At 39.8% G+C, this 13,436-nt stretch overlaps 1 protein-coding gene across 1 annotated transcript; it reads left to right on the top strand.

Annotated features, from left to right (window-relative positions):
• The first annotated feature begins 6,849 nt into the window (after nt 1-6,849).
• Nucleotides 6,850-7,374, top strand: LOC110888160 (BCL-6 corepressor-like protein 1). The gene has a single exon (XM_022135700.1). The coding sequence runs from the start codon at nt 6,850-6,852 to the stop codon at nt 7,372-7,374; it is 525 nt and encodes a 174-aa protein (XP_021991392.1).
• Nucleotides 7,375-13,436: the final 6,062 nt, after the last annotated feature.

Below are 13,436 nucleotides of genomic sequence, written 5' to 3'. Positions count from 1 at the left end.
CAAGTTTTGTGCATATCTCTCAAATAAGGTGATCTACCAGGAAACCAGCCACTTTAGTGGACAATGTAAAATGGAATGGAATAATGAAAACTATTCAACAAAAAAAGATTTGTTTCAAGTAATGCCATGCATAAATTTTTGTAACATACCAATGCAAACCAATTTTGCTACCGAATTTAATTCTTAAAATTTATGTTTTAATAGAGATTGAAACCGGATTTGCAGACTAGTTCATCCATTTTTGGGTAGTTCTTTTAAGATTATATTTATTTGGTAGCTAATCCACACTTAGAGCATTCTCATCTAATCCATCAAATTATATATACATTCCATTAAAAAACAACTCCTATATCAATACATTTTCACTAAAAACAAATACTTTTTCTCTCTTCTTTTCAATTAAATAATATTATCATCACATTTTTCTCTTTCCTTCACTCACAACCACTTTCAATATATATTAAAAAAATTATACTGGGTGAACAGTGTCCCTCTAAATATACAGATGAACAGTAACATTTTCTCTCTCCTCCACTCACAACCACTTTTTATACCATTTACAATATAAAAACTCACCCTCACAAGTTTTGATGGATTGGATGAGAATGCTCTTATGTTTTGGTTTAGTAAATAAAAAATTGTGATCGAGATTTGTTATATTATTGTATTGGTGTAATTTGTTACAGGATCAATTTAACTAGATCTGCAACCATTTAGTTCAATATACTTTCCACCTTATTCTCTTCTTTTATATAATCTTTACATTTGTATAAAAATTATCAACTTTTGCCATGGATCCATACAACACAAACAACTCGAATTGTAACCCAATTCCAAACCTTTTTGCGGTACCGGGCTACACTCCAACGCTTGATCCGGAGTGGTCGGCATCCCAATTTTCTCTTTCGGGTTTCCAACAAACCCCAAGGCTTTCTCCTAAATGCAACAAATGCAAATGCGAAACCCGTTTAACACACAATTTCAACCGCAACGTCAATCAATACCACCTCCCCTGATCAGATTTCCAGAGCCGGTCGAAGATGAGGTCGAAGAATTTGTGCTAGAAACGCAACCCCAAACTTCCAGACGGAAAAAATAACAACCGGTGTGTGGAAGCGGTAACCAAACTGTTGGAAATTTGTGAAAATAGCATTTTTCACAAATATAGGAAAATGATTTTTTTCTATGTTGGACTAGAAATATATATAAGAAAATGAGCAGGCTTTTATTTGTGGGTTTGTGTTCTATGTTAGAATAGCTTCGCAACGAACTAAACCACGTCCAAAACGGAGCTAAGATGAATGAGATATCGATGCTTAAAGTTTGGTGTTTGAAACATGTGTTGATGCATGGAATGTCTGTTGACTACGTCTGCATTAGGTCTTAGGTCAATATAGGTCAACATAGGGTTTAGAAAGTCAAAATCATGAATTATGTTGTAGGTTCGCTTATGTGAACATATGTTATAGGTAGGTTCGCTTATAGGGTTTCAAACAGGTTCGCTTATAGGGCATAAGGTATGGTCCGCTTATTTGTCAATGTAGTAGGTCCGCTCATATGGCAGTCCATATGAGCGAACCATGTCATACTATAAATACCTGATCAGTTGTACGTTAGAGCGAATCTAGGATTTTGCTTGTGTAACGGAACTCTGTCAAATTTACATCAGAAAGCAATAAAAGAGAAGGAATTGAATAGGAAAGCTGTTGTAACTTCATTTACGTTGATTCCGCCTTCGTATGTGAAGATGAACATTCTCTACTGACTAATCAGTGTCGGAACACGGTCCAACAACATGAATGCTGAAAAAGTGGAGGAGAGATGAAACTTAAAGAGGTATTTAAATGGGAACTCTCCATCCTTATTGTTTAATTGATGCACTCACTAAGTGTACTCGCGAAGGGTGTGGAGCACCCTAACTCGCACTCACACTCAAACACGCGCGCGCGTGTAGCGTGGGCAATGAGGCGCAGTGTGGCGCTTTGATGGCGCACTTTGCACTTCGCACGGTCGCATCGCCGCGAGCCGATTGAGAGCCGCCTTTGTATTTTTTACCACGTGCGCGTGGTGGAGCACAAGGGTTGCAAGAACCAAGTGGTTGGTGACGTGGCATGCAGGCGCATGACCCAGGTGGGTCCTCGCGCAGTGGCGCATGACGTGGCAGTCATGCGCGTACGCGCACGAGTGCACGTGGCATAGTGGCGCGCACTCGTGCATGGAGTGTGACAACCCTCACCAAAACAGGTATCCGTACGAATCAATTAATATTTAATTAAATGCTTAATTACTGTGCTTGCTTACAATCATGGTTAAACTGCTACTTGATTTCTGATACACACATATACATGCATCATACTTTATTGCTGTCACTCCATTATTTACACAGAAATATAGTGACAAACTTGATGCACAAAAGCACAATTAGCACAATGAACGGATAACCCAGTAAACATGCTGACATAGCCAGCACTAGACAGACACTGTCTCTAAGGCCATTATGAGCCAGGAATAGATTACTACACTAGTAGGGAGTGTAGGGAGGCGAGGATTGTAAAATTGCGTCACTAGGTGATAGTTATAGTGACCGGATGTGCCTAAAACATGCTCTAACTACAAAATCCTGCACTTTATTACAAAATTCAGCATTTAAACTAACTAGTAAAGTGCAAAAACATGGGAAAATAATACTAGACACTTTCCAAAGTGTCGGGAATTCATTGTGTCACTAAAAGTAATATTAAAGACACTTTAAATGCTTATTTAGCACTTTAACGAATCGGTATCCAACCGAACAGCCGGACATTGCCCGGAACACAAAAATATTGTCAATGACAATGTTTTTCCTTTTCTGAGCTAGTTAGGGTCCCCGAACACCCTAACACCCGTTATATTACATAACAAACTAATAACTAACTTAAATCCCTAACTAAACAGAACGATCACTAACTATCTAGTTCAAATCAAACCATAACCCCCCCCCCCCCCAAGTCCGATCGGTTCCAAGGTGGGACACATCCCACAATTTCTTGATTATTAAATTGGTACAATGTTGGAAATCTAGAGGACACTAAACATGTTGGACAATAAGGAACTTGGATTATGTATTTGCATAAGAGTTTCCCACTCTCTCTCATTCAACACCATCTCAAGACTTCACTCTCTCCTTCCCTCTCCTTTGGATTGGACGAACACCACAACCATTACCTCACCATCATTCAACCCTTGTTCAAGCTATTTTCATACATACAAGTGTGCTAGAGATCATACGAGGAGACTCAGTGCTTTCGGAATCTCCAGAACCTCTCTACGTTGCTTTTATCCACCCTGTTTTCGCCTTGATTCTTCCCTAGCCACGAGCTAGTAGTAAGTGCTTCTAAACACTTCCTTGTTCATGTTTAAGGTGGTTAATAAGAGATTTAACGGATAAAAATCAAGAACAAATCTAAAAGTCTTGAAAGAAAGATGAATATGATGGTTAAAGAGAAACTAATGGTGTAAATCCTATGAATCTTGTTTAGAAATGATTATTTTATGTTGTTGGTTGCTAGTAGTGGAACGGATCGTCATCTAACCACGCTAGATCATGTTCATGGAACATGAACTAGCAATATGTTAAGTAGGAAAGATACAAGACGACGAACCCTTTCATACATAAACATAAACTTGTGTAAAAATAGTTTCTCTTGTAAAATGGAGTTCTAAACTAGTAGATCTAAAGATCTACAAGTGGTATTTTCAAAGAACCAAGTGTAAGACGCAATCATGTTTAAAAGCCGGATCTTTCATGAACTAAAAGCATTTTGTGAACAGACAAGTGTGTAAACACTTGTGTGACAAAAGGATTAAACAAAGAAATATTTTCGTAATATTTGACTAAGAAGTTGTAAAATTGCATATTATTTAAAGTAAAGTTTTCAGGAAACCGATTTTATTTTTAAAGATAGAAAGATCTACTAAAAATGTTGGAAGGTTACTACGTATTTTCACATAACTTACAAGTTCATGTGCTTGCAATTTATACTTGTTTTGACTAGTTTGATGTTTGAACATGGTATATTGATGATTGGAAATTGTTGATTTAATTTTTTAAAGAAAATGATACGCTAGTAAGCGTGGCCACCTCCAGTTACAGAGTAAACTCTAGCGAAATTTTTCCAGAAATATAACACTTGGAAAATATGTTTGCAACAAGTGTTATGAACATATTTTTAACTTGTTTTTCCAAATAAAATTCGCCATGATTTTTATTACTATATTTCCAAGTGTCAGAGGTGGATTTTCATAAATAAAACTTGTTAAATATATATTTAATATATATTTTCATAGTAACACTTGTGTGATTTTATGATTATTTTGTGAAATAAATATATTATTTTAAGAGTAAAAATAATATAACTTGGAATATCATGAAGTTACGACTTTCAAAATAATACCAACGCCCTCACAAATAAATATTTAAGTTACACCGGTATTGTTACCACACGAATCATGAAATGTAACTTATGTAATTTCGGAAAATACTCTTAATTGTGTATTTTGATAAAGTATTATTATTTTGGAATTGTATGGAATAAAATATAATATTTTTTTGGGAAAAATATTTATATTTTGGAAGTAGAATATTTTAGACAAATGAATTAAAATATATTTTATTAAGTGAGACTTAATAATATATTTCTGAAGTTATAAAAACGCGCATGTATTAAAACCCCCATCCTTGGGAAGGAATATACTTACCAAATAATTAAGAAGTGTAAATACGAAATAGTTGCCTAACTATTTCCCAAAAACCTAAACCTTAAGCCAAGGCACGGCCGTCCGTCTAATAGAAGTTAGTACGTGTAGGTCGTCACGCAGCAGGTTGATTGGGAGTTACTATTTCGAGACGCACTTCTGTGAGTTCATGTCCCCCTTTTCTTTTAACTGTTTTCAGTTTTTATACCTCGGGGGTGAAATACATGTTACTATGATTACGAATACTTTTTACATGGTATGGTTAGCGTAAGGATGGTTACTACTTAGATCATGTGAGTGAGTAGGCGGGAACTGGAGGCCATTAATCCTCATTGTAGGACCGAGGGTCATTAGCGGTAGATCTATCTGGGTGTAGCGAGCCCAGCCCCAGGCCCAACAGAACGGACCTCGGGGTGACTGTGTACCTGACGCAAAAATCTGCTAGGTTTGAGTCTTCCTACTGCACTTCACACATATCAATGGCCTTGCAAACCATTGGTGATCTCTTTCTTTCCTTATTTGCTACATACCAGGGATTTTTATACTTACAAATGTTTTACATACTCACTTTACATGAACTCGCTCAACAACTTTTGTTGATTTTTCAACTTACATGTATTTCAGGGAATTAGGGATTTGGTGAGGTATGCTATGTCTACACGCTGCGTAGGGGATATGAGGTCATCCAAGTTTAGGGGTTGTGGCTCTTGCCTGGACGAGTCGCAAGTCTTAAGCTGTGTTTTTTTTTATGTTTGTCGTTGTGTCTTTTGAACAATGTTTTTATTTTGTTGGGTTGTAACTCGTTGCATGTGTCAACTTTAAACAATGTTGTGGTATTTTGTCTTTAAAACTTGAAACAATGGATGATCATCATGGTTTTACTTTCATATAGCTTTGTTGTGATTAGGCTATGGTATTAAGAAGTCACACCAAATAAACCCACGCTTCCGCAAAGCCAGGGTGTGACAGCTTGGTATCAGAGCTTTGATCATAGCGAATTAGTATTCTTTCTCGAGTCTAGACTATGATCACTAGGGCTCTCACGAAAACATTTTTACGTTGCATACATTACGTCCAGATCCCAGGTACAAAACATTTTTACAAACAAAAGTTGAGCATCTTTTTCTTAAAAATTTTTGGTTGGTCGGGAGACCAGGGATTCAGTCGGGGAGACTGAGGGAGGTTCAGCCGGGTGGCTGGGGAGGTTCAGCCGGGTGGCTGGGGAGGTTCTGGTCGGGGGACCAGGGAGTTAGTCTGAGAGACTAGGAGGTTTAGTCTGAGAGGCTGGGAGGATAGTCTGAGAGACTAGGAGGATCAGTCTGAGAGGCTGGGAGGATAGTCTAGTGGGACTAGGAAGAATTACTTGATTGCTTATTGGTGACTAACATGCTTATTTGATTATATGATTGATTGTTTGTGCATATGTGTGTTTGTGTTACAGACGTCATGCCTTCATCAGGTACTGGAGAGTCAGACACTACAGATCCCATGGCTATAGTATCAGACGACATAGTTTCATCAGAGCACGAGGTGTATACTCCAGATACTACCAGCACAGACGATGATGACTTCCAGCCCTTTGCGCTGCCTGATCTCGTTGCTGAGCCTGCTGATGGCCATATCGTTGGGGATTTGCCACTCGCAGTGATCCCTGCTCCTGTGCCCCTTGCAGCTTATCCCGTTGTTGATATGCCCCTCGACGTTGTCTCTGACGACGATGTCGACTTGTTTGAGGAGGACCTACTGGAGGATGACGTTGAGGGCGAGGCCCTTATTGCTGCTGGTGATATTCTACTTCTTGCAGATGCCCCTGCGGGTGAGACTCCCGTTCATTCGCCAGTCCCAGACTCATTTTAGTCTGTGGCATCTGCACCTTCGCACACGCAGGGAGTGCAGCACCATTCGCATGACATAGACCCTGACATGGCGTCCTCCGCTGCACCTGCACCTGCCCCTAGCTTTGAGTTTGATCATGATGCTGATGATGATTCAGATCCTGTTTTCCCACCTGGTTTTGATCCGGACCATGACATTGAGTTCATACACTTAGACCAGCCCTTGGAGGATCCTGTAGCCCCTGTCGACCCTGTGTTTACTGATCCAGCTGACTTTGAGATGGAGTTTGTTGATCCGGAGCCTGCTGTGGCCCCTGAGCCGGTAGTTGCTCCTGACCCTGCGTTAGAGCATGACCCTGTTCATGCCAATGCACCTGTTGTTGCTCCTTTCGTTGATGATTTACCTGTTGACGATCATCCTATTGTTGCTGGACCGTTGGAGGATGGTCATGCTGTTGATGCTCATGTTGATGTTCCATTTTTGTTAGAGGATCCTATTGTTGCTCCACCATTAGCGGATGAGCATGTTGATGCCATTCCTGCTGATCCTGTTGTTGCACCACTTCCTGATCCAGTGCCGGTGATGTTCGACCGCGCACCTTTTGCGACCCATATCGATCCACAATACGCTTACACCCACAATGGGTGGATAGACGATGACGATGATTTCCCACCTTTCGTGGTACCTGTTACACCACCTGTAGCCCCTGTTTCAGCCCCTGTTTCAGCTCCCATTGATGCACCTTTGTTTCCCACACACGTCACAGATGCGCATCGCGCAGATCTTCCTGTTACATTTCTTTAGGACATACCTCCACCACGTCCTGGAGAGGGTTCATCTCGACAAGTTCGTGATTGTGTTCATAGACGATATCTTGATTTCTTCAAAGACAAAGAATGAACACGAACAACATTTAAGAGCCATTTTGGAGTTGCTGAAAAAGGAGAAGTTGTATGCCAAATTCTCGAAGTGCGAATTTTGGCTACGCGAAGTCTAATTTCTTGAACATGTGGTAAATGGAAATGGAATTCATGTGGAGCCCACCAAGATTGAGGCGATCAAGCATTGGGAGACTCCAAAGACGCCAACCAAGATTCGACAATTCTTAGGTTTGGCTGGCTACTATCGAAGGTTTATTGTGGATTTTTCAAAGATCGCTCAACCATTGACTTACCTTACACAGAAGGATAAGAAGTTTGATTGGGGAATCAAACAGGAAGAAGCGTTTCAGCTGTTGAAAGACAAACTTTGCAATGCGCCGATCTTAGCACTACCGGAAGGAACAGATGATTTTATGGTATATTGTGACGCCTCACGTCAAGGTTTGGGTTGCGTGTTGATGCAACGCCAGAAGGTTATAGCCTACGCGTCACGCCAATTGAAAGTACATGAAAAGAACTACACCACGCATGATTTGGAACTAGGCGTAGTGATATTTGCATTGAAGATCTGGAAACACTATTTGTATGGTGCGAAATGTACAATCTTTACAGATCATATGAGCCTGCAACACATATTCAACCAGAAAGAGCTGAATATGAGACAAAGACGTTGGGTCGAGTTGTTGAATTTTTAAAAGAAAATGATACGCTAGTAAGCGTGGCCACCTCCAGTTACAGAGGAAACTCTGGCGAAATTTTTTCAGAAATTTAACACTTGGAAAATATGTTTGCAACAAGTGTTATGAATATATTTTTAACTTGTTTTTCCAAATAAAATTCGCCATAATTTTTATTACTACATTTCCAAGTGTCGGAGGTGGATTTTCATAAATAAAACTTGTTAAATATATATTTTTCATAGTAACACTTGTGTGATTTTATGATTATTTTGTGAAATAAATATATTATTTTTAGAGTAAAAATAATATAACTTGGAATATCATGAAGTTACGACTTTCAAAATAATACCAACCCCCTCACAAATAAATATTTAAGTTACACCGGTATTGTTACCACACGAATCATGAAATGTAACTTATGTAATTTCGGAAAATACTCTTAATTGTGTATTTTGACAAAGTATTATTATTTTGGAATTGTATGGAATAAAATATAATATTTTTTGGGAAAAATATTTATATTTTGGAAGTAGAATATTTTAGACAAATGAATTAAAATATATTTTATTAAGTGAGACTTAATAATATATTTCTGAAGTTATAAAAACGCGCATGTATTAAAACCCCCATCCTTGGGAAGGAATATAATTACCAAATAATTAAGAAGTGTAAATACGAAATAGTTGCCTAACTATTTCCCAAAAACCTAAACCTTAAGCCAAGGCACGACCGTCCGTCTAATAGAAGTTAGTACGTGTAGGTCGTCACGCAGCAGGTTGATTGGGAGTTACTATTTCGAGACGCACTTCAGTGAGTTCATGTCCCCCTTTTCTTTTAACTGTTTTCAGTTTTTATACCTCGGGGGTGAAATACATGTTACTATGATTACGAATACTTTTTACATGGTATGGTTAGCGTAAGGATGGTTACTACTTAGATCATGTGAGTGAGTAGGCGGGAACTGGAGGCCATGAATCCTCATTGTAGGACCGAGGGTCATTACCGGTAGATCTATCTGGGTGTAGCGAGCCCAGCCCAGGCCCAACAGAACGGACCTCGGGGTGACTGTGTACCCGATGCAAAAATCTGCTAGGTTTGAGTCTTCCTACTGCACTTCACACATATCAATGGCCTTGCAAACCATTGGTGATCTCTTTATTTCCTTATTTGCTACATACCAGGGATTTTTATACTTACAAATGTTTTACATACTCACTTTACATGAACTCGCTCAACAACTTTTGTTGATTTTTCAACTTACATGTATTTCAGGGAATTAGGGATTTGGCGAGGTATGCTATGTCTACACGCTGCGTAGGGGATATGAGGTCATCCAAGTTTAGGGGTTGTGGCTCTTGCCTGGACGAGTCGCAAGTCTTAAGCTATGTTTGTTTTTATGTTTGTGGTTGTGTCTTTTGAACAATGTTTTTATTTTGTTGGGTTGTAACTCGTTGCATGTGTCAACTTTAAACAATGTTGTGGTATTTTGTCTTTAAAACTTGAAACAATGGATGATCTTCATGGTTTTACTTTCATATAGCTTTGTTGTGATTATGCTATGGTATTAAGAAGTCACACCAAATAAACCCACGCTTCCACAAAGCCAGGGTGTGACATGGAGTATGTGCACTAAGGTGATGTGCGCGGCGCACCAAAGTGAGCCAAAACGACGCGACTTTGTGGCGTGCTCGTAGAGGCTCACAGGTGACGTGGCGCACGCGCGCAGGTGCGCATGGGTTTGAGCCAGTGCGGCGCACGCGCGCATGAGTAGCGGAATGGAAGTGAGCTAAAATGGCGCATGCGCGCATGAGCGTGCAGGCCTGCGCGCGCACCAGTGTGACTTGCGCGCGCAGAAGCTTCCAGCATTTATGACACTGCAGTTACACTGGGCAGTTATACTTCAGCATTCGAAACTGACGAAGTCAATGCTTTTGACTGTGAATTAAATGACGAATTAAAGTGCGTTGAAGACGTTCAATGCAACTTAATTTGCCCATTTAATTCATTTTTCAGTTTCGTCAAGACCTGCAACTATAAATAGGGTGCTACCCTACTGCAGAATACACACCGAATTCACCAGCAAAACTACAATCTTCTTCTCTGAATTCTTCTTCGTCTACAAGCAGCAAGGCACACCTTTGGGTTGGAGTCAAGACGGGCAGTGCAATTGCTTTAGCTGTTGTATCCTGGAAACAAACAAAACGAGTTCTCCTGGGAGACTCGAAATTTGTTTTAAGGGACCCGTGTCTAACACGATCCTCAGCTGGGAACCGTTTTTCTGTTCGATTTTTCCTGTTCTTGTTTTTCAATTTTTTCAGTTGTAAATGTACTGTACATTTATTTTCATTCTGATTTGTTTCTATAATTGAAGTTAATAAAGATTTTATTTATTTTAAATGAACGGATTCCTAAAATCTTAAAACAAATTTTTTTAAAACACCGTTCGTGTAGAATCACAAACATATTCTGCTGTGAATTTGAACCAGTTTTGAATTCATACAGTTGTGTTTTAAAAACAGTTTTTTTTTCTCTGTTTTGATTCAATGTAGCGACTTTGTCAAAACAGAATCTGCTTCTACTCCTTCTTTGTCTTCGGGTTCTAAGATCTTCCATTGTAGTCTTCAAAGTTGGACTTAGAAGCTACACGGTTGGTTTTGTTACTCATCGATTCTGTTAATAAATAATAAATCAGCACATTTATTATTTCAACAGATTTATTAACTTGGATTTGTGGAATTTTTCAGAATGTCGACTGAAAATACCAACGTCAACGTGGTTGTCGGTACCCCTGCTAACACTGTGGGAGCGTCCCCAGTAGCAAATCATGCTGAACGACCCGAGAAGTTCTCGGGTCTCCAGTTCAAGATGTGGCAATAGAAGATGTTCTTCTACTTGACCACCATGAACCTTGCGAGGTTCTTGATAGAAACCGCTCCCCAACCTGCGGAAGGGGAGACCGACGCTCAGGCTCTGATCGCCGTAGAGGCTTGGAAGCACTCGGATTTCATTTTTCGAGTCTATGTACTCAACGTTCTCTCAAATGCACTGTCTAATGTGTACTATAATATCAAGACTTCCAAAGAATTATGGGAGTCTTTAGATAAGAAGTACAAAACAGAGGATGCGGGAACAAAGAAATTTGTTGTCGCCCGTTTCTTGGACTACAAAATGGTTGATAACAAGACTGTTATGAACCAAGTCCAAGGGTTGCAAATTATACTACATGACATCCATGCTGAGGGAATGGTACTTAGCGAGACATTTCAAGTGGCAGCCATGATTGAAAAATTGCCTCCTTCGTGGGTAGAGTTCAAAAACTACCTTAAACACAAGCGAAAGGAAATGTCGGTGGAGGAACTTGTTGTTCGTCTTCGTATAGAAGAGGACAACAGGGTGGCCCAAAAAGGCACCATTTTGCAAGCTTCAGCTAAAGCAAACATGGTGGAAATTGGGGAATCCTCAAAGGGCAATAAGGGCAAGGGTAAAAACAACAACAAGGGGAAAGCAAAGGTTAACAACTTTGGACTGAAAAAGGGGGTTGTGAAAAAGAAGTCTGCACCTTTCCAAGGTACTTGTTACAATTGTAACGAGACGGGGCACCGTGCTAACCAATGCAAGAAACCTAAGCGTGAGCGTGCGCACATGGTTGATGAGGATGGTATGCCTCTGATTGCAATGATAACTGAGGAAGCGACAATTATTTAAGAAGTCAACACGATGGGTGAAACCCAAAAGGATGGTTCGTTGACACGGGTGCAACCCGCCATGTTTGTGGAGACAAGGCTCTTTTCTCTACATTCAAGGAAGCGTCGGGTGACGAAAAGCTTTATATGGGTAATAAAGCTAATGCAAGCATCAAGGGGGAAGGCACTGTCATCCTGAAGATGACGTCTGGCAAGGAGCTTACTTTGACCAATGTGCTTTATGTCCCAGAGATACGGAAGAATCTCGTGTCGGGATGGATGATCAACAAGTTTGGATTTCGTCTAGTGTTTGAATCGGACAACTTTGTTCTTTCTAGACGTGGAATGCATGTTGGAATGGGACATGCCCTTAATGGAATGTTTAAAATGTCTGTAATGGTTGTGAAAAACAACAAAAATATGAATGAAAATGTTTCTTCTACTTAGATGATTGAGTCTTCTAATGTTTGGCATGGTAGACTAGGACATGTAAATTTTAATTCGTTAAGACGTTTAATTAAATTAAATTTGATACCAACATTCCATATCGAGTCCAATTACAAATGCGAGACATGTGTAGAATCCAATCTTACGAGATCATCGTTTAAATCGGTTGAACGAATAACCAAACCCCGTGATTTAATTCATACCGATTTGTGTGATTTAAAAGTGGTTCCCACGCGTGGCGGAAATAAGTACTTCATCACGTTTATTGATGATTGTACTAAATAGTGCTATGTGTATTTACTAAAGAGTAAAGACAAAGCAATAGAAAAGTTTATCTTGTACAAAAATGAAGTTGAGAATCAACTTAAAAAGAAGATAAAAGCTGTTAGAAGCGACCGAGGAGGTGAATATGTTGCACCTTTTGCGGATTTATGCGCAAAAAGTGGCATTATACACGAGTGTACACCTCCTTATTCTCCACAATCAAATGGCGTGGCGGAACGAAAGAACCGCACATTGTAAGAGATGATGAACGCCATGTTGATCAGTTCGGGAGTGAACCGAGAAACGTGGGGGGACGCCATTCTCTCAGCAAACTATCATTTGAACAAGATACCTTTGAAAAATAGGGACGAAACTCCATATGAGTTATGGAGAAAAAGGAAGCCTTCTACAAATACTTGAAAGTGTGGGGGTGCCTAGCTAAGGTGATTGTACCACCTCCTAAGCCTCTTAGGATAGGACCCAAAACGGTTGATTGCATTTTCATAGGATATGCACATCAAAGTAGTGCACATCGTTTTCATGTACATGAGTCCAAGAATCCCGATGTACACAAACACACTATCATAGAAGCAAATTCTAATATCGTCTCATATTTTGAGAATGTGTTTCCTATGTTAGGACAGACACATGCGCCATCATCAACAGTGGATGATGAAGCAGGTCCAAGTTCATCTACATTGTTAGATGAAGCAGGTCTGAGTTCATCTACGAGGTTAGATGAAACTCATGAACGACCCGAGGTCGAAGAGGGTGAGCTTAGACGAAGTAAACGACAAAGGGTTGAAAAATCCTTTGGTCCAGACTTCATGAGCTATATGGTTGAGGGTGAGCCCAATACCTACCGCGAAGCGGTTACCTCCACATAAGGACCTCAATGGCAAGAAGCAATT

Source organism: Helianthus annuus, chromosome 3, assembly GCF_002127325.2.
Source record: "Helianthus annuus cultivar XRQ/B chromosome 3, HanXRQr2.0-SUNRISE, whole genome shotgun sequence".
In the NCBI taxonomy this organism is placed as follows: domain Eukaryota; kingdom Viridiplantae; phylum Streptophyta; class Magnoliopsida; order Asterales; family Asteraceae; genus Helianthus; species Helianthus annuus.
The sequence above is the reverse complement of the archived record's forward strand: the minus strand, read 5'-3'. Positions and strand labels throughout refer to the sequence as shown.